Raw genomic sequence first — 22,645 nt, 5'->3', positions numbered from 1 at the left:
CTAAATTTAGAAATATCCTGTCTCAGAGTGATGTTGAAAGCTAATTCATGCATTAATTACTTTTAGGCTGAGCTACTGTAATTCATTATTATCAGACTGTCCTAAAACTCCCTGAAAAGCCTTCAGTGGATACAAAATGCTGCAGCAAAAGTACTGACAGGGACTAGAAAGAGAGAGCATATTTCATGTTGGCTTCTATTCATTAGCTCCCTGTTAAATCCAGGATCAAATTTAAAATCCTTCTCTTCATATACCAGTCCTTTTTGAGCAAGCATATAGGATAACCTGAATCCTGCATTGGTTACACTACAATAAGTTTGGGCTGTTACAGCCATGATGCACTGACTGTTTCTCGTTCACTCACATTTTTCATTCTCTGTGTTACTATCCCTCTCCCCTCACCTTAAACCAGTCGCAGCAGATAGCCGCCCCTCCCTGAGCGTGATTCTGCTGGAGGTTTCTTGCTGTTAAAAGGGACCGCCAGTTGTTCTTTAGGGCTTGGTACCCAATCTCAGAGTGTGAGGATAATTATACCTCTGCCCTCCCGTAACATTTGTGTTGTACCTGGAGAATCTCTAGTTGTGACAGCACTTGCTTATTCCGAATGTTCGAACACTGAGGTACTAGTCGTTTCAATGTTAGTGTAGATGTTGGGTGTCAAAAAATCCATAGGTTCCATATCTCTTTCACGTATCACCTTTTGCTGGGGTTAGATGCGTAGTAGCACTTCAACAATTCCCTATTCTCATGCCTTGTCCACTAGCTTATTCCAGTAGCCCACTTCTCATCAGTGTGCCCTGGTTCCTCAGCTTATGGGCAAAGGGCAGCATGGCTTCAGTTATGTGTCTGTTAATCATATTTTGAGGTAGGCCTGGGTAACATGGGGGGACCTAGACTGGAGCCCTTACTGGATGCATGCCCTTGGTTGGGATTTAAAATCCTACCTATTGTTCTGAATATGGTAGTGTTGTCCTTGGTTTTTCTCAAGCTTCTCATGTTGCCACTTCTTCTTTTGTCCTCCACTTGCTCAGTTTCCTCAGTTTTTTTGAGGACATGTGACACACTGTGCCATGAGAGGCTAGGTTTATGAGCTAATAGTGTTTTGGGAATCACCTTGGTGTCAAAATACAATTTTATGCTTGTCAAACAGCATATTTATATTCTAGTTTTTTCTAATTCAAGAAAGAAATGGGAACCAATGATATGTTTTTATGATGGGCAGCTAGTAGCAAAGTGACAATTTGAAAATTTGGTTTATTGTTATGTGTAAACACAACACTAGTTTATCCTTGAGTGAAGTGTCTTTCAGGCTTGAGTGATTTATTTAGAAAACTTTAAATAATGGTGCATTTCTGTGAATAATACTAATACGTATACTTTAATACTAGTCATATACTTAATATATTATTTAATATTATTGTTATTATTTAACCCTCAGCAGGATTATTTGTGCAAATAAAACTAAATAAAATATATTTTCTATAAATGAAGAAATGTTTGCCATGGTGATCACATTACCATGGCAAACAAAATCCTTGCTTCAGTTTCACTTGAATAGTGTACCTGACGCATGTTTTGTCGTTAAACAGGAACATGTCCTTATACGTATTAGCTTTAACAGACAAATGGGTTGACAGAGGGTGTGTCAGCATCAGCAGAACAAAACAAGTATTTGTCACTGAAAGAGGGAACGTGCATGTGGAAGGTTTGAAAGCTACTCTTTCAGAGTGACTCACAGTCCAATATTGAAATTGCATGTTAAACAGGAATCACAGAATATACTAAACAGGAAAACAGACATTAATTTCAAAGCTTTTTTTTTCTAATTCATTGTTATACAACTAGTTTTGAAAGTAGTAAATCAAAGTATACTCAAGTAAAATGTGTTATTGAGGTGAGAGAAATGTATGCTGTTAAGATTACATGAAATTAGAAATTGTACCCATGTTTTTTTCCCAGTAATTTCTAATCTTTAACTCAGAAATTCATCTTACAAAGTTCCAAAGCATATTAGGCACATTACTGTTTTTGTGAAAATTTGTAGGCTGTCAGTTTCCAATTAAAACAAAGATCTATTAAATAATACAAGATCATCTGTGCTCAGCAAGACCCTGAACCTGTCATGATTGGGCTGTGTGGCAGGCAGGAATTGGACCCAAACGCAAGCTCACGGAGGCAGGCATGAACTCAAAACACAGCTTTATTGCTGGAAAGAAAAAGCATACAAACTAAACTGGAAACTATAACGTATTACACAGAGAAACACAGGGCCCTGAATGACGGAGAACGCGACACTGAGCTGAGGAAGACGTGGACATAAATACACAGAGGGTTAACGAGGGAAGTAGGAGCACACGGGGGACACAGGTGACACTGATAATCATAACGAGACACGGCAGGAGTAAACACAACACTGACGGTAGACTGTCAAAGTAAAACAGGAAGTACCAAGAGGTGCAGACAGGAGGAGAGAGAGAGAGCACGGGGAGGGCACAGACATAATGGGCTGGGGAAACATGGAATAAAACACAAGGAGGGGAGACGAGGACTCACCGATACACAGATGGGCACACAGGGGGTAAAGTCACATGGGGAAAACAAATAGGGAACATCTTAACAGAACCACCTAGGAACCAAGGCATAAATAAAGAACAAAATACAAAACATACGAAAACTAAGAATGCTGGGCCAACATGGCCCAGGATCATGACAGAACCACTAGCTGTACTCAGAAAGGTCTCCTTGTTTTGAGAAGCAGTATTGGTTCATTTTAGAGCCAAGTTATGAAAACATTTATTTCTATTTTAAACTAGTGCTGTCAGCATTAATCTACAGGGTGGGCCATTTATATGGATACACCGTAATAACATGGGAATGGTTGGTGATATTAAAGTCCTGTTTGTGGCACATTAGTATATGTGAGGGGGCAAACTCCTCAAGATGGGTGGTGACCATGGTGGCCATTTAGAAGTCGGCCATCTTGGATACAACTTTAGTTTTTTCAATAGGAAGAGGGCCATGTAACACATCAAACTTATTGGGGCAATCCATGCTAACTCACTAACGGAGATTTTATGGCATTAACGTCATTTTAACGAGATTAATGCTGATGGCACTATTTTAAACCTGTCCTTTTCTTGCATGTTGCTAACTTCAAATGTATAGGTATGAGGACCAGTGTTTATTCATATAAAAAACGCTTTTGATTTGGTCAATCATGATCTTTTTTTGTACAAACCTTTCCTAGAATAAATTGATATGTTTTCATTGCTATTTGTGCAATAGGGTGTGAAGTATGATTAGTCAGCACAGAGGGGTACCTCAGGGTTGCATCTAAGGACCGCTTCTTTTTAATAATCATTTACTGCTCTTTTCATGTGATTGCCTACACCAATATGATGCTATCATCAAAAGCTTCTTTTTTACAAGTTTATAAATAAGTCGGATGGATTTAGATACAAAAATGTACATCCTTTGCAAACTTTGCTTAATATATCCAAATATTAAAATGCGAAGTAGAATGTCAATCTTAAGTTATCATTTGCCTCTAATATGTAATGACAGCTGGGAAGATCAGAAATTTGAAATTTGGCATGTACTTCATGTGTGGATTGATTTGAACTCACCTTCAAATCACATATTGATTATATTTTTTAAAAATGCCAATTTTTTTTAATGCTCCACACATTTTTTTTTTTACACATAATCTTAGGCAGAGACTTGTTTCACAACTCATATTACCAGTAATGGAATGCACTGAAGAGGCAGCACTGTTACCTCATAGCAAGAAGGTCCTAGGTTTGAATCCAACATCTGGCCGGGGGCTTTTTGCATTTGCATGTTCTCCCTGTGCTTGTGTGGGTTCTTGCCAACTTCCTGCAACAGTCGAATGACATGCTGTTAGTCAGGTTATCTTAATTTGTCATTCTAAATAGTCCATAGGTGAGAATGTATATGTGAATGGTTGTCTGTTGCTTACCCCTGCGGCAGACTGATCTGTTCAGGGTATGCCCTGCCTCTTGCTCTATGGTAGCTGGCTTAGGCTCCAGCCCACCTGCAACCCTGATCTGAATTATCACTAACACAGTGTATCAGAATTCTTTTAAAATTCTTCAGATATATTTAGGCTTCAGATTTTACAACTCAAAACGATTATTCACCGTTAATCAATGTATCTATGATAGGAAGTAAAATTCATGGATCACCCATGTGATGCATGTGTAGCAGTAATAATTTAAATTCATATGCTGTTTATGTTATTTATTTTGTGGTAACAAAACAGGTTTGGTGACTACAGACAATGATTAAAAAAGGTGGAAGGGTCTTGAGCTTGTCTCACACAAGATGTTTTGCATATGGTAAAGGGTTTTAATCCCTCATCCTGGAAACCGTCACACTGTGCTTGACAGTTTGACTTGGAAATGAAAGCACAAAGAGACCTATTTGTTCTCAATATATTGTAACTTCACAGTTTGGGGTTGTCACTTGATTTAGTTGAAAGGATTCATATAAGTTTAGTGACTTTAAAGAGTTAAAGGTGATGAAATTCACCTGCTAGAACCTCTAAGGCTTAACCTACAGCAACTATTACTTTGTTTTAGAAGGAAAAAAGAAATAGAGGAAGAGGAACAAAAGTGCTGTACTCCAAAGTGCTGAAATGTTGCCAAGTGGAAACATATGACGTAACAATTGATCAATTTAACTCCTGCCACTCCCAACTTCCCTGTTTCTCGCTGGTTATTCTCACGTTTGTTCTCTTGTTTCATTTCAGACCTCTTTATCTATCTGCGCGTTTGATCCTTTAAGTCTCTACTTTTTCCTGTTCAGACTCATGTGCACTTTATGTTAACAAACCAAACAAAACTTCAGTCTATGCATCCCTCGCCCAGTCTTTTAGACCTAAACTTCTGCAGTTTCAGCAGACAGCTAATAAAAGACACTAGTTTAAGAGGAATGCACTTCAGTCAGATCCTACACAAACACATTAAGACATAAAGTCAAAAGCAAACATTAACTCAGATGTCAGTGACTATATGATTAACAGGTCAGTCATATAAAATGGTATCAGAGCCTTAAAAAAATCCTCAAATCACATGTAAATTGACTTTCATGTTTAATGTACTTGACAATGAGCTTCCAAGCATCATGCCCATATACTATGCTACTGCCACCATGCTTATGTATATTCTGTAATCCCAGTCTGGCTGCAAGATTTTGACCTCCACCTATACTGTGTGGCGGTCAGAACAGCTTTTTCTTCTTAAGCAGTGAATTCTCTTGTTTGTATGTTTGGTGTTGTTGTGACACTGCAGAATAAATTTTGGAACCCATTTGATGGTTTGAGGCTGATCAGATGACGACTAGCTGGATAAGAGTTTATTTTAATATTACCTACAACAGTTAAAAATGTTATTAGAAGTGTAAAGTGATTATAGATGGAAGCAGCAACCATGTCACCAACTGGCTTGGGAAGCCTCAGCATTTGCATTTGGCTTCCACTGTGTGTGTGTTTTTTCTTTTTAAATGAAGTGATCATATTTCAGTGAGAGCTGGAGTAAAGCCGGCATTACTCTAACATTCAGCTGAAACTCCTTTTATATCCAGAATTAACAGTGCTTAGAGTTGCTTCACTATTCCTTTTTGTGTGCATGTAAACAGGTTGATATTATTAATAGAGAACCATCAACAAATACCACAGAAATGGAGGCTCACACATAAAAACTGTACGGAGAACCACATACATGCAAAGAGGGTCATGATACATCATCCTGTTGCACAAACAAAAAGAAACGCACCTGTCAAACTGGTAGTTTGAACAGTAGGAATGGATGGGGAGGTGGAGTAGAGGACGAATAGAGGGAGGTGCAGGAGGGAAAACGAGACAGAAAGACAGTTTTTAAAGGCACCTTGAAACAGGTTACACATCTCATTCTCTAAGACACCTCATACGTGTTTGCACACTGTTTTGGACTATGGCTTCCACCACCTCAGGTGATGCTCTGCCATCAGGCGGAAGGATCTTCACCAGCTTTCCTGACATATTCTTCATCCCCGAGTTTGTGAGTTTCTTGTTTTGTAATTTGTGTTGTTAGAAGGGATGTGTTACTTTTCCATGTTGAGTTTTACCCTCTTTTGTGGTTCAGACATGTCTTATTTTTGCACAGCCTTTTCTTTTATTCTCTTTCATATGTTTGTTTAACACATTTTCCTTATTTCATTCCTTATTCAACCAGGCCAACATTATTTAAAGTAGCATCTTCTTCTTCTCATTTCTCTGTTGGAGCAGGTCTCCATTCTGATAAGATTTTTCTCATCTTGTTTTGCTGGTCAGCTGGAACCACTTTTTTATAATTCGAGTTAATAAAATGCAGCCTTTTTGGTGAAAATAAATTGTTTCCATAGCAACAGGAAAACGCTAAATATCAAAAAAACACACATTTTATTTGTCAGAAAACATCTGTGATGCAGTATCTGCACTAATCAGCCATTAGTTCTACTTTTATACCCTCAAAATGAATAAAAAAAATATTTGTGCAATTTGCACAATACTTATGTTGTCACTGGCATCCTCACTTTCACTTTCACCACGATTTTCCTCTATGCTCACAATCATGGATGTAACAGGTGGTGATGGACTGAACTGTATTATATTGAAAAGTGAAGATTATTAGGCTTTGTTTAGTTTTTCAATCCAGAAAATAATAGGATGAAAAAAGTATTAACTTTGAGCTGTTAATGAAGAAGGACTGACTTTTAAAAATATATATTTCATAAACTTATCCTGAAAAAAGTTTGTGCAATATCTTTAAACCTGCATAACAGCTATTACTTTAAACGTGAGAGTGCGGGGATAGGTATTAGTACTTCTTATTTGTTTATAATGTCATATAGAGACATTTTGTTATCTAATACATTCTCTGTATTGCTCAAACCACAAAGAAAAAAACTTGTATTCTGTGATATTTTAGAATTAAAGCAAACAAGTTGTCACCTTTTTTGGCATGCATGCTCCTCATTAAAATGGCACTAAAGCTGTAAATACCAAACCCAAGCTTTATCTTTACGTTTTCTTTTGATGCATGCAACACACAGATTAAATCTGCATAACACGTGGAAAGGCACCAGTAACCCTTAGATTTAAGTGCAGTAAAGTATATATCAAAGTAGTCATAAACCCTCATGGATCACTGGATGGATTTCACTTTTCATGAAACATTATGCTGCACCAGCCTGATGAAGGCCACAAGCCAAAACGCATTGGTCAGTTAATAAAGTTGTTCCTATTTCCTTTTAAGTGTTGCTGGAGCTCCTGCATTGTTGTGCCAGAATTATTTGCTGCTGCACAAGAATGGAAATCTACTGATAAAGTTTACCTACTCTTGTTGTCAGTGTAAATTTAACTGATAACGGATAAAAAAAGGCAAATGTGGGTGAGTTTGGCTTAGTTTTTGGCAACCAAGTCATTTTCCTGGAATTACTGTGTACTGTGAAGGACTGTGAGGAAAAAAAAGGAAACGCTAGAGAACAAAAACACCTGCACAAGGCAAGCAATGGCAATAAAGTGAAGGAATGAATTGAAAATCTCCTCAACAGTTAAGATGCTTGATGTTTTTAACATTTTTTAATTGAAACTGTCCTTAAACCTATAATTCACTAGCAGGGATCAGACTTCACTGGACAGTGTTTATTGACAGAAAATGGCGGACAGAGTCAGCAAAGTTGTCGATTTGGTGAGGGCCTCAGGGCCCTCTGGGCAGAAAGCACTCTTGGTATCTACGTGAGACGTGAGAAATAAGACAAGAGCTGGGAGGGTGGGGCACAGAAATAAGAACAAACTGCAAGTAGGGCAGGAGGACATTTCACAATATATGAGTGGAAGGGGAGTGTGTGAGGTGTGGTCCCACTACTGAAATTCAAATGAATTGTGCCTCAAAGCTAACTTACCATCACACACAAACATATTCAACACTAGTTTTCAGCTTGAAGCTTAGTTATTTCAAATAATCACCGAGACCATAAACTCAGACCACATGGCTGTAGGATCCACGTCCAGCTGATTTAAAGGTATACTCCACTCAAACGCTTTCACCACCCCCTGTTGGCATGGAAACAGCAGTTATATTCAGTCTAGACTGACAACAGTGGATTTCAGCTGTGATTCAGTCACGGCAACAAATTTGCCACAACAGATATAGATGCTAAAAAATACTAGTATACCTAATTTAGGTTTAGCCAGCCACCCATTCAGGTGTGCATACTGTTGTGTGAAAAAAGCATTTTTCACACTTAAAGGCTTCAGATCATCAAACAAATTTTAATATTGGTCAAAGTTTTAAAATAATGATTTCATTTATTAAGGAATTAAATCTATCCAAAGCTACCTCTGTGCGAACAAGCAATTTTATCACATTAAAGATGGAAAAAGGTTGATAAAAATATTGAGTCATAGATTAAGTCTTCACACTGACTTAAATGCTCCATTATAAACATTTTTCCTGTTGTTTTCAGTCAGAGTAAACAGTCAAGCTTTGACTGCGAGTACAGAAGCCCCACCCACCTTTTTTTTTGCATATATTTTTGTATAAATTTGTATATTCACGGTGCGTTCCCTTTTACCTGGAATGGATATAAAATGGATATGTTTCACCTGTGTGGTTTTAGATGAGATAAGTTGCGATAAGGCTTGTGTAATATTTGTCCATATATTAAAACAATTTTTGTATGTAGAAGCACCTATTGTTTACTACTCTGTTCTCCATTTCCTTCATGATTCACTGTCAGAAATTTCGCCAGAGTTTCGCCTATTAAAGGTTTAAAGAAAAAAACAGGCAGTTGTTACTTCACATTTTGACAATTAAAAAAATATTCTGACATTGTACAAATAAGATTCACAAGTAGTGAATAAACCAAAACTTCTTTGCATTTAAAAAATGATATCATGAATATTGTGTATTCTTTATTCATCTTTTTACTCTTTTTTGTGATGTGGATTGTTTAAACAACAATTGACAATGACAGCTAAGAAGCATTCTAACATACCTCAAGTGGCCACCAAGACCAGAAAAGCACTACATAAATGGAAGTAAATGCAGTTATTTTTATTTATTTTACTTGGAGGAGACATGTCTCACTTTAAATATACCATTTGAGATGAATAAGCAGAGTAGAGCAATGTTTGTCTTTCACAGTGTTTAATCCAGGACATTGCATGTTCTTCATGGGCACTGAAAAAAAAATACATAGATTAGGAATAGGCTGTCCATAATTTGAGCTCTCTGTGTTTGCACAGCTGACTGAACATGATTTTGTTGTTTTTATGGGAAGGATTATTATTTTAGTTCTTATTATTTTTATTACGTTATACCGAACTAACCTAACTAGACTTGAGTCCAGCTAAATTTATAAAAATGATTGCTAGACAAATTGATTGAGGAGACTCGAGCAGTTCTGAATACAAACAGACCTGTTTCAGGTTCCTTAAGTAGCAACTGAAAAATCAGAAGATTAAATAAGTGATGGAGAATGTTCATTTTAGATCTTCACCTAAAATAAATTGACTAAAGTTCTCTTGGGTATATACTATTAATAAAATAATAAAAATTATTACAGATATCCTCCCAAAATACTCATCTGAGAAAAAGTATAAAACTGAAAAAGGCTTTTGTTTTATCTCCCAGAAGATATGATATACTACTGAGCTATTGAGAAGCAGAAGGGCTTTTTTGTTTTTGGCGCTTGTGTAAAATGTCCTCACTGGAACACCAAGATGCCAGTTTCGACTGAATGAGCCTCAGCTGCTGTTTCCTCTTGCTCAGCTCCTGCGCACCTGATACTTGAAGGTTCGAAGCTGATTGGCTTGAAGAGTGTCTGGATGAAGCCTTTAATATAAAGACAGGATAAAAACAGATCTTTTTCATAGCAGACATGTTCACTTGTTTTAGTGTGAAAGCACAAGTTTAGTCTTAGAGTGTGTCTCAGAAAGCCTTTAGGACCTCGGAACTGAATGTGCTAAATAAAATGTAGAAATGTTATTATTTACACCTGAGCTTTCCTACATTGGCGTCTCTCTGTGAAGATGGCCTAACATGAAACAGTCAAAAATTTCTGTTGCTTATTTAAAAATAAGGAATGACAATGAATAAAAATGTTTTTCCTGCGCACACTATCTGTGACCTATGGTAAAGCATTTTAATGTGCCTCTTATCAAGGAACAAATGGTGGAAGGTTCATGCTCCATCTAAATACCAAAGACTCTTTCAAGCATAATGTTTGCCAAAGGAGGAGATATAAAGGCTGAGGCAATACACCCAAGAGTGACAACATGGCCATTATGTGTGTGTTTGTGTGACCAAGCCTTAGTTTAAAGGGCACTGTACCAATTTACATGAAGCTCTGAATAACCTTTCAGAGGGCTGGAAAATAGCTTAAAGCTTACACTCAACACTATAAATTTCTAATAAAAAACTTTACAAAGTGGGTGTGTAGAATTCTCTCTCTGTGGAAATCAAGCCACTGAATTGCAATATCATCAATCATTGTCTCTTTTCCCCTCCTCTGTGTGACCCTGCAGGTGTTTGGTGGTTTGGTGTGGATCCTGGTGGCATCGGCTAAAGTTATTCCGGCTAACCCTCTGGGCTGGGTGATGTTTGTGTCTATCTTCTGCTTCGTAATGACAACACTCTGGTTCTTCATCTTCCTCTGCGGAGGCAATCAGAGCAGCATCTGGCCAGCACTGGTTAGACACTCCCACTGACTGCTTAATAGCCTAATTAGATAAGCAGTTAATAATGGATCGATGAAGTAAACCTTCTTTAAATTCCAAATCATCTTGTGCTCAGCAGATCTTACAGTTATGTAAATCAAACCACACATGAAGAACAATGCTTGACATATTAAAAAGTATTTTTTTTAATTTAACAGAACTTAAGCAAAAATGCAGAGGCAATGTATGCTCCTCTAAAGCAATGCTTTTATAGGAATTAAGAGAGCAAGTAGTAATGAAAATTCGTTGATCGATTGATCATCAGCAAGTGTGGCCACCTCTGGAAAAAGAGACATTTTGGAAGTGTACTGGTCCGGAGCATTGTTATGTGTTAGCGGGATATGAAGTGTTTGGTAAAAACCAAACACAACATTAACAAACACTTTATGTGTGGTGAAAGAATGATGATTTGGGATTATTTTACAGCCACAGAAGCTGGGTATCCTGCAGTCATTGAGCCAACTGTGAATTTCTCTGTATACCAGTATTCTAGAGTCAAATGTTAGGCCATCTGTCCAACCCCTAGGGCTTGGCTGAAAACGAGTCACATAACAGGACAATGATCCCAAACACATTAGTAAATCTACAAAAAAATCCAAGAGTTGGAATCACCAGTTAAAGTTCAGACCTTAATCTGACTGAAATGTGTTGGACTTTAGACAAAGGAATGCATACCAGTCTCAATGAATGCCCACTGTTCTTTACAATTAGCTGTTGTAAAAGAACAGTGGGACGAAATTCCGCCACAATGATATGAAAGACTGATAAAGTCATACAGAAAACGATGACTTCTAGTTACTGGGGCTAAAAGTAGGCTTAATTTTTGATAAATGTTGTTGTTCATCTGAGATTATATTTAAATTATTTTAGAACCTGCTCAGGACCAGATTTCTTTTATGTCTTGTTACATAAAAACTTAGACATAATAAATAAATAATAAAAGGTGTAATTCCATTTCTCATGTGACTGTAGTGTAGACATTGAGAAATGTGCACCAATATATTAGACATCAAACACTGAAAAAATACCACAACAAAAAGAAGAAAATTTAATTTATTACTAAAGTAAAATTGGTACTTGCATTTGAGAATTTGAACTGTCTTTACTCAGTGTAAACAATAAACAGTCTTAGTTAACCTTTGGTGTTTGTTGTTGCCACTAAGGAAAAATGGACACTGTTGTTGAATGTTGCTATTAAAAATGCAGCGATAAGCAGAAAACCTGACAATTAAGGACATTTTTTAGGGCCTATCTTAAAGAAGGGTTATTACCTGGCAATATTCTTAAAAATGAGGTACCACAGGGTGGCAATTGGGGTTTTGGGGGATACTTTCCCACAAGTTTTACACAGTCCATCAACCTGTCCCCACTTTATTTGAAAATTTTCCCTTTTGCTCCCCTTCCTCTTTTTGAGAGTGCGAAGGCCCTATAGTATCTTCTCCATTTATTATTATTATTATTATTTTTTTTTTTTAAATTTCCTTCTTCTTATTTTTTCTCTATATTTCAATTTGCAGGATGCAGGCTATCATTTTGTGGCGGTGGTTTTCTTCCTCAGTGCATCAGTGGATCTGGCCTATGTTACCTATGGGATTGGACAAGAAGTTAAACTTGCACAAGTTCTAGCATTACTACCAGCTGAACTGCTCAAAATATACCGACTGTACATTTCTGCAGTGGTACGTAAAACACATAAATTTATTGTTCAAAACATTAAGGGAACTCTCAGATCTTGAAGAATGAGATATCCAAATTAAAAGTATGTACTGACATATTTTGAAATTGGATTAAAAATATGTCAGTTCTACAATGACTGCTGTTCCCTAATTTGTTTATTTATTTATGATTTTTTGAGCAGCATATGAAATAAGATAAGTTCTTATATAATAAATGAACCGCTTGATGGTAATATTATATCATTATTTACTAAAACAAGTGGAAATAACGAATCTTGTACTTGTATTTCTGACAAATTCACTTTATTCTGGACAATTTTAGCACAACATACTGAAATTATCCAACTCTTTTGGTAATTTTTAAAGTAGTTGTAAAAGAACACAGCTTTAAAATGTTTTAACAATGTAATTTGTTGAGCAGTACAAATGTAGATGTGTAAACATTTCTCTAATGTCAAGGAATTGAAAATGTAATTATGGAAGATACTGAAAATATGCAAGTAAAGTATATGTGTCTCAAATTGTAATTGCTAAAACAAGGAAAGTTATCAAATCAAAGTTATAAGTTAAGTTAAAATCTTTAAAGTCTTGTACCTCAAAGTGACCATCTCCATCATCCATCTGTGTTTCTGTCTGTTTTTTAGGTGATGTCCTATGTGGCCACTCTTCTCTACTTCCTCCATGCCATATTCTCTGCCATTCGATGGAAGAGGTCCTAAAACAAGTCACCAACTCAAGAGGAAAACAACAACAACAAAAAAACGAATAATCACATAGCTTTCACAAATACATTGAGAAGAAAATTATTTTTATGCATTTATTTTGAATCAATATGCCCAAACATCAAATTGATGAAAAAGTGGAAAACACACTCAAACAAAAATTACATTATCACATTAGCCTACCTCACAATTTTCAATGTTGTTTTTTAGAATCCATCCATGTGAAGTGAGAATTACAAGTTTTCAGAATTAAATGTTGTTTAAAGAAGATGGATGAGTGTAAATAACTAATGAAATTACTAATCTAAACAGAAGCAGGAATGATATTATCATAACTTTTGATTTCTTTGATTTTTCACTGTAACTTTCAATAGTATACAATTTAAAAGCTCAGTTCACAAATTTTACACCCACACACAAAAAAACACAAATGCATTTTTTAAAACTCAAGATCTGTCCTAATTTTCTTTAAATATATTTCTGAGACATTTAAAAAAAAAAAGATGTTTCCTTCAATTTCTGTAAGTAAACCACGTCAATGATGTTGGCTTAAAGACAAATCTTTCTGCATCTACCATACTAGTAACATGACCTAATATGATAGCTGAAATTTCAATATTTGCTATATATCTGTTTTGCCTGAATTAGATAGTGGAGAGAAGAAGGGACAAAAAGGGAAAGACATACAGCCTTAGGCTAGAGTTTAACAGAATTGCATCTAACCTTGTGGCATACAGTCACCTGTTCATCGTGTGAGCTAAACCAGCACCACAGCATTTAAATATTTCCAACATTTGTCACACAACTTACTTCTACAGCTTAACACAGTTAGACTTTTAGTTTGCTCTCACAAAAAACATTTATAAAACTGAAGCAGGAAAAGCAGGAAGATTGTGACTTTAGTTCCTACAGAAGACAAGGCCAACGATAAATGGAATGGGCTCTATATTTCATCTGTTGCAACTTGATGGCCCAAGCTAAAATAATGATCACTTTGATGGTGATCTACCCATTTATTCAGCTAAAATGAGAGCCGCTACAAGGGTATGATTGGACTGACACTAGAGGCATTGTCAGATGCATGTGTTGTTGTCTATAGTTCCGCAGTGACTGTGTTTACAATGTTAAATTGTCTTGGATTAGCAACACTTGAGTTTTATTTATATAGATATATTAATTTGTTTCATTGTTTCTTTGCTCTCATCTTATTTCTTTCAATCATAGAGTGATGTAGCAGTTACCTGCAGTGTAGTGTTGCAGTGTAACCACTATTAGAGCTTCATTTCTGTAAAGGAGATAACGCTTCCTGCTGACAGCCTTTTAAACCAACTTCAATACACTAGATTTTGTGCCTTTTTCAAAGGCTTGGTGTTTATGCATGGCATGGCTGGCGATTTGAAATTTGATGATGTAAATGTCTAGATGATTCACTTCACACTTTTGTCTTGGAATCTCCATTGTGAAATAAAAGAATTGGACATTGGAATATTATGTGTTTTGTTTGTTGAGGGTGTCAACATTAGCAAAGACTGACAGTATGTCATGCAATGAGTCAGAGATCACATGTTGTGGGAGAAAAGAAACAGCGTCAATTTCATTGTTTTCATTGTTTCGAACAATGAAATACTATGTAACAACAGACCTGAGCTGTCAGGTAAATCTTCTAATTGCACAGAGATAAAAAAGACAACAAAAACTTATACAATCCCCATTTGACTTGACTGATTAAAACTACAGGCTGGTGAAGATTGTCCAATCAAATGGTGTAAAATACAGCTTTAATACAGATGTAAATGTTCCAAGAACATTTATACCAGTCGTACCCTTTATAAAATAGAACAAGGAGTCAGTAAACCATCCCACTGGTTTATTGTTCTCCCTTTATCACTCACCTACATAATAAAATAGAGTAAGGTGAGTTGTTTTAGTAATACGCAGCATCAGGAAATATGCTTTTGAAGTTAGCAGTAAACTGATGCCTGATAAAGAGACACTGGATGTTGTAATTTAACTAACACTGTAATCCAATATTACATTTTGCTCTATTTAAAAATGGTCCCTTGTGTGGGACTGCTATAATGTTATTGGCCACTTTGTTAGGTACACCTGTTCAACTGTGGGTGAACATAAATAACCAATCAATTATTGGTTATTTATTTAGGCAACGACCTGCTGAAGTTCACACTGAGCATCAGAAATGGGGACAAAAGTTTATTTAACTGAATTTGAGAGCTGTTGGTGCCAGATGGCTTGGTCTGAGTATCTCAGAAACTGCTGATCTGTTGGGATTTTCCAGAGGTCAGAGAAGAACAACCAGACTGCTTTGAGCTGATGTAACAGAAACTCATTTCCTAGAAAAATATCCAATGTTAGCAGTTAAATGCTCCACCACCAGCTAGTTGCAAACAAAGTTTTTTGTTTGCCTACTGTTGCTGGAAACTGATACCAGGGGAGGTAATGATGTAGAACACTAACACTTTGAGCTCATAAGCCAAAACAGCAACTAGAAACATGTTGCTATAAATGCTAAAGGGAGATGCGAGGCCTGTCAGCCCTCACACTGGACATGCTCATTTGATCCATTGTTGAAATTAATTATTGATTAGTGCAGCTCAAAACGAAGCCTTGTGTCTGTGAGATCAAAGTAGACTGTCTTAACCCACAATCATTAGAATCTATATTTTGAAAAGAAACCTGTTAAAGTCTCTGTGTGCAATACAAATAGAGGCTTGAGGCATTTTTCTAACACAAAGAAAGGGTTTATAGGTTAGTGGGAACTGAAAAGTCAGTGAAGTGTGTCTTTACTCAATAGCAACAGCAAAGATCAGTAGACTCAACTTAGCCTGCGGCCACAAGATCTCTCATCAAGTTTTTTGAAAGCCCCGTCACAAGTCACCAGTTCACATTAAATTCCAGGCAGCGTTCAGTGCTGTAAGGTGAAGGGTGTGTCTGGTTTGCTGTTGTGGGAAGGGATCTCTCCCCCACAATAGCAGAACGGGTTTGACTGCTCACCTGACTTTCTTAAAAGGGTCATTTACACCTGCTGCCGCACCGTTAGTCCAGAGGAAAGAGCAAGGTGCTCACTGTTAAATCAGCACTGGGAGAAGGAAGAGGCAGAGATGGCTGCAACAACTGCTCAGCCCATGGGGAGCCTGCCCAGTGGACTGGGAATATGCACCACTGCACCGGATATATTTTACATACCTGAACTGGTAAGTGGGCAATGACAGACAACAATGACTATGATCTTCAGGTCATTAAGTATTCTCTTCAGGATGCAGTTACAATTTTATAGTTCTCATTTTAAAGTATTTTAAATACGACAAATATTTCATTAAGGTGTGCCATGGCAACAAGTTCATATATATATATGAGTTAAATAAGCCTTCGGCTCATATAAATACTTCATATGATGCCTAAAATTGATGCCTAAACTATTTTTACAGGATAAACGACAATTGGTAACAGTGCTATGTATTGGGTGTGAGTTTAAGGATGAACAAAACTCAAACTTCTTTTCACCAAAATAAATTACCTGCTGGTATTTCTGATAATTTAGTGGTCCTATATCTCAGTGGGCCTATATCTCCATATAGTAGCCACACTGTTTTAGGATAAAAATGCACAATTTGGAGATAGAGAGTCAGTGGAGATAATTCTTCATGTGGGAGGAGCATCATCTCTCTTCACATCTCACATTTCACTTATATTGTGTCTTTGTTAATAAGAAAGAATGCAGCCTACTCTTCTTCACCCTGACTGATTACAAAGGACACTCGTATAACAACTAAAAAACAAAACTGCACGGATAAAGATCTTTCATTCTCACAACCAATACCCTCGCTAAAGTTTTAGTTTGTTTATTTTGGCTCCGCTCAGCCAGTCATGCTGTTATATTGTATGAGTTAAAAACATGAACATTTTCATATCTTGAAGACTGATGAGTTTCGAACACAAAATGCGAATGCAGTAAGAAGCCCTTTATGAACTGTTTCAGTTCACCAATGACTAAACTGAACTGGAAACACTTGCTGTATAAACAAGTTATTTTACCTGTTCCAAAGTGTACAGTTCATTTAACAATTAATGAACTAATTAGCCAATTGTGTGGCCGGAATATAATGGATTTAAGCACATAGATATGGTCAAGATGACCCACTGAAATTTGAATTGAGTGTCAATATGGGGACAGGTGATTTAAGTGACTTTGAGTGCGGTATGATTGTTGGTACCAGATGGGCTCCTATGGGTATTTCATAAATTGCTAATCTGCTGCTATTTTCCCACAAAACAATGTCTAGGGTTTATAGAGAATGGCCAGAAAAACATAAATGCCAGAGAACTCTTTCATGCTGAAGCAACAGTAAGTCAAATAGCCGTTTTTTTTCCAGCCATCTCTAAATGCCTATCCTCGAAGTAAAGTATGGGTGACAAGCAGCAGAGTACCATACTTGGTGGGAACCCAGGCTAGGATCACCAAATTTGGACAATAGAAGACGGCAAAAGTGCTGTGTGTCCCGAGGAGCCTTGAATTTACTGTAAGCTTTGAATCTGGCCTAAACATGGCTACATTCTGCATTGTTTTAACAGTTTAGGTTCCTGTTGGTGTAAAAGTCTGGATGATAGTTTCTTAGCACATGTAGTACCAATTCAGAATTGTTAAAATACCACATCCTACCTAAATTTTGTTGCTAACCATGTCCATACATTTATGGATACCTCTGTTTACTGTGACCTACTGGCACAATGAACAGAGAGACTACACTCCCCATTTGCCTCCCATTTTAAGCTGTCAGTGAAATGTCCTTGTGTTTTATATTCGATGAGTCAGATAAATATTTTTGATATTTATATTCATGCACTGTTGCCTGTTCTTATTTCCTGGTTATGATATTAGAATTTAAAAGACAGCTCTTGACTTATGAAGGAACTTTAATTAAGTTTAGACTAAAGGTAAATAAAAACAATCATATTTGAATGTTATGCTTAGCTAATGATGGCAAGCTTGACTGATAAGGTGAACGCAATGTATAGAAACAGTAGAGACAGAGATTAGTGTTTGAATGGGCTGTTGAAAATCAACATTACCATCAATGTTTATGTGTGGTAAAATAAACCCTTAAGTGTGTATTTCAGATATTTTTTTCCATTAGTCTTAGATGAGCCCAAAATTGAAACATTGATCCTTGTATTTCTTTTGAGGTGTTTTGTCTGAATAGAGGAACAAACATTTTCCCAGTAAGTCGTGAACTCCTAACCTTAGCAATGCTCTAAAGTACACTAAAGTTGAAGCTAATTTTGTGATTGCTTTATTTATGATGTTGTAATATCAGAAAGCTTCCACCATCTGCTGGCTAAGTCTGTTTTAGATTTCAATTTTAGATTTCCCCTGGATTTCAGTTGTGGACATCATTGTTCTGCGATGTCCCAGTTGTGGCTTTTGTGGGTTTTAATGAACACGTGGAATGTTCATTTAGGATTTCAGATTGCAATCTGAAATAACTGCAAGTTATGAGTTAGCGTGATTATAAATTCCACATCAGTCAAGCTCCAGTGTCACAATTGGTCAGCGTGTGGTACTTATAAGTCAGTACACTGCAGAGCAATGCCAACATTGTGAGTTAATAAATGACATCACTGAAGCTATTGAGCACTGTGGCCCTTCTTCATACTCAGATAATTTACAGAAATCCTTAAATGATGGATGTAATTTCTCTTTCTATGGCAAGTTTGGCTTGAAGGAACAATCCATATTGCACAGTAAGCACAGGATAAAGCTCTTTTAGAGTAACAATGTTATATTTTAAATCCCACACGACTACCTGTTTTAAAGTCTTTAATTACTGGTTGCTTTTTATGCAAGAGTAACTTATTTTAAGCATGTCGTGTGTTTTGCATTATGCACTTAGATCATATTTATGGTTATTTTTAGTTTAAAATAAAATTGAAATGGCTTTTACAGAGCCTCCTTATAATTGACCATGCAATGTTTAATAAATGTGCAAACTTAGTTGTTTTTAATTCAATTCAAGTTAATGTTATGTTAGTGTTGTTGTTTTGGTGTTTTTTTGTTACATATTTTATCTTTTTTAGAAAGCTCACATTTTGCTACCATTGCTACTGTTTCTAGTCTTCTTGCTTACCTAAGCCCAGCTGAGCTAAGCTTAGGTAAACTAAGGTTAAATGTGCTGGCTGTAGATTCTTATTCACTGAATATGTCCAACTCTTCACCAGAAAAAGAATATGATGGATTCCCATTAGTTCTCATAAATGTTATAATTCAATGTGCCATCTCCATTCACGCTCTCTCTTCTTCATCTCTGCAGGTATTTGGTGGTTTGGTTTGGATTCTTGTTGCATCGACACACGTGGCCCCACCGAACCCTCTGGGGTGGGTGATGTTCGTCTCTGTTTTCTGCTTCGTCATGACCTTCCTCTGGATGATCATCTTCGCTGCCGGAGGTCATAAAAACAGTTCTCACTGGGCTGCTGCTGTAAGAGAGACGCAAGAGTCAGACAGGGAATAAAATTTAGAAAAATTTATGGGTTATGACCTTGTTGTAAAAATGTTTGTCTCTGTTTCTGAAGGATTTTGCTTACCATGGCCTGGCAGCGCTCTTTTTTTTAAGTGCAGGGGTGGATTTGGCTATCGTTACCCTCGAGAAGAAAGACGGTGACCTTAAAATCTACCGGACTTACATTTCTGCTGTGGTAAGTACAATAAGAGCGGTCCAAAATATTTGTTCAAATTTATTTTTATTTAATATATTTTATTAATCCACTTATTTAAAACTATTTTGACTTCTTTTGAATACTCATGAAATATACCTATACAATTCCTCCAGCATGGCACATCAATACATGCGATAGTCAGAGGTTTACTGTTTTCCAGCAAAGTCTGGGAGACACTCAAAGAGCATGGAGGAAATTCCAGGAGACAGACAATTATCCTGGAAGAGCTGGACAGGGCCGTAGAAGGCCCCCAAACCATCACCAGGACTGGCATTTGTGCTCCTTTGTGCAAGGAGGAACGAGCACTACCAGAGCCCTAAAAAACAACCTCCAGCATGTCACTGGTGTGCATATCTTGTACCAAATAATCAGAAACAGACTTTACAACAGCTGCCTCAGATCTGAGTGTCCTCTAGTTGGCTCTGCGATCACTGCCTAGCACTGTGCAGCCCGAGTGGCAATTGCCATAGAATATCAGAATTGGCAGGTCCGCCACTGGTCCACTGGTGCACTGTGCTTGTCACAGATGAAAAAAGGCTGATCTTGAGCACATGCGTCTGCACGTAGGGCCCACACAAAATACTGAGTTCCATTTTGAGTTGCTGCAAAGAAATTTCAGAAAAATGGACCAGGCTGCTGCATTATTTTTGAATTCAGCCATCTTTAGGTTGAAAATGATGTGGCATCCTTTCATTTCTAACACATAACCTAGGTCATATCAAAACAGATATCCAGAATGGTTTTTTTTCCATTGAAATCTGATTTGTTTTAAAAGTGTTCCTTTAATTTTTTTGGACAGTATGTTAATGTTGAGATAAAGTGATCAGAGATTTCACAATAAACTATAAACCAGGGGTGGGCAACTCCAGGCCTCGAGGGCGGGTGTGCTGCAGGTTTTAGATATCACCCTGGGTCAACACACATTAGTTCATTACCAGGGCTCTGAAGAACTTCAAGACATGTTGAGGAGGTCATTTAGCCATTTGAATCAGCTGTGTTGGATCAAGGACACATCTAAAACCTGCAGGACACCGGCCCTCGAGGCCTTGCTATAAACAGTATATCATCTAAAGAACCAAACTGCAGCAGGTAGAAGTAGATTTTCAACATGTTTTTTTTAATTCAACCTGACCCAAAACCAGTGAGTCTGCTCAATTCAAACAGGACATGCAGAACAACATTAATCAGTGACCTAGTTGGTTGGGTGGAGCCAAGGGTACTTATGAACACACATTGATTATTAGCTTAAAGAGGTGGAAACCTCATGTGAATTTCCTTTCACTTATTATGCTAAGCTAAGCTAACTGGCGTTTATACCTAGAATTCCATGTAATTCTTGGCAATAAACCAAATATGGATTTCCCAGAATTGGATTAAAAAGCAAACTCAAACAGCAATAATGATGCAAAGGATGGACTTGGCTTTAAGTATGTTCTTTGGTTGTGTTTGTTTGTGTTTCAGGTGTTCGCCTTCGTGGCCACACTCCTGTACTTCATCCATGCCATTCTCTCAGCCATCCGATGGAAATATTTCTGAAGAGTGAATAGCAGAGCTGCAAGAAAGTAATACACTCCATCTGCTGTGCACATCTATGTCCCTGACTGTCTATGTGTGTCTTTGTCTGTTGGATAATGTATTTAAGTCACATTAGATTGGTCAGAATTGGTCTTCACTGTATGTGAGAGCATGACTTTCTTGCTTTGCAACATTATCAAAATACCAAATACTCTAACATACAAAAACTCACACAGCACATACCTGAGGTCACAGTGAAAAACTGCATCCCATCCTTTTTTTGGCATAACACAGTATATTGTGAAATTGGTTACGACTTTGTAAAGGAGAACTATAGATTTTAAAGCAGAGAAAAGACGTAAACAAATCAAAACTTATATTCTATAAACTATAAAATTCAAAGAGTAAATGATCAACTAGACAAAAGTCATATTCTTTTAACCTCAAACCTCAGAATAATGTTGTCGAGCCAGTGATTACATCTTCACAAAAAGAATGGGTCATTTTTTTCAACAGTTTAGAGAATATGGTGTCAATACTGTTATTGTAGAATAAAATTCATCACAAACATACAAAGCTGGTAGCATTAAATACATTAAATGCATACTTATATTTTATGTTTCTCCCTTTGTATTATCTGTGTTGAAATATTAATAATATAACTGGACTTATTAAAGAAATCAAATACATGCATGTCATTAAAAAAATTAAAAAGCAAAGAGTAAAAGACAAAATAAGAGGAACAGAGTTAATGTTGCTGGATTAAATTTTTATAGTTTTGTATTCTGAAGATTATTAAAATAAGGAAAATGAACTACACTCGTCTGTATTCTTTCATTATGTGCTCCATTTTCTCTATAAAACATCAAAAGAATCTTTGAGTTACTTGTGAGAGGCATTTGCACTCATTGGAGTTTGGTTTAACTGCTGTTATCCTTATTCTTCTTCAGAGCTGATGTTCAGTACCAACATCAAACATAATTTGATGTTTTGAATACCAGCTTTCCTTTTATTGCAAAACCATGCACATTAAAATTAAAAGAAGAATAAGAGATTTCACGGTGTTTAAAATACTCTAGTCATGGGGGGTCAAAAGAAATGAAATATCAAATGACTACTTGTCTTCACATAAAACAACAACAGAGTTATATAAAAGTTTAAATTTGCATTTAGGCATCATGAATGTATCGTCATTGACTCCGGAGGTAAGGATGTCTTGACTTGATGAGCATGAGTTG

At 36.7% G+C, this 22,645-nt stretch overlaps 3 protein-coding genes across 5 annotated transcripts in view; 2 read left to right on the top strand and 1 right to left on the bottom strand.

Moving 5' to 3' along the window:
• Positions 1 to 22,645, bottom strand: part of LOC146655355 (uncharacterized) — a 330,938-nt gene that overhangs the window by 22,367 nt on the left and 285,926 nt on the right. The window lies entirely within an intron of this gene.
• LOC146655360 (myelin and lymphocyte protein-like) lies at positions 5,851 to 14,640 on the top strand. 2 transcript variants are annotated; one of them, XM_085428413.1, is made up of 4 exons: positions 5,851 to 6,059; positions 10,571 to 10,639; positions 12,280 to 12,441; positions 13,083 to 14,640. In XM_085428413.1, exons 1-4 carry the CDS (start codon positions 5,973 to 5,975, stop codon positions 13,155 to 13,157), a joined length of 393 nt encoding a protein of 130 aa, XP_085284539.1. In that variant the 5' UTR covers positions 5,851 to 5,972; the 3' UTR covers positions 13,158 to 14,640. The 2 variants fall into 2 exon arrangements, with proteins under 2 accessions (XP_085284539.1, XP_085284538.1); XM_085428412.1 differs by having other exon boundaries at positions 5,883 to 6,059; positions 10,571 to 10,735.
• LOC146655359 (myelin and lymphocyte protein-like) lies at positions 16,202 to 22,226 on the top strand. The gene is made up of 4 exons (XM_085427548.1): positions 16,202 to 16,372; positions 19,487 to 19,654; positions 19,749 to 19,871; positions 21,354 to 22,226. The coding sequence occupies exons 1-4, from the start codon at positions 16,280 to 16,282 to the stop codon at positions 21,426 to 21,428; spliced, it is 459 nt and encodes a 152-aa protein (XP_085283674.1). The 5' UTR covers positions 16,202 to 16,279; the 3' UTR covers positions 21,429 to 22,226.

This window comes from Rhamphochromis longiceps, linkage group LG13, assembly GCF_057381845.1.
Source record: "Rhamphochromis longiceps isolate RC_006_pf linkage group LG13, R_longiceps_female_GT1.1, whole genome shotgun sequence".
Classification (NCBI taxonomy): domain Eukaryota; kingdom Metazoa; phylum Chordata; class Actinopteri; order Cichliformes; family Cichlidae; genus Rhamphochromis; species Rhamphochromis longiceps.
Note: the sequence above shows the minus strand (reverse complement) of the source record. Positions and strands in the feature narration are given on the sequence as shown.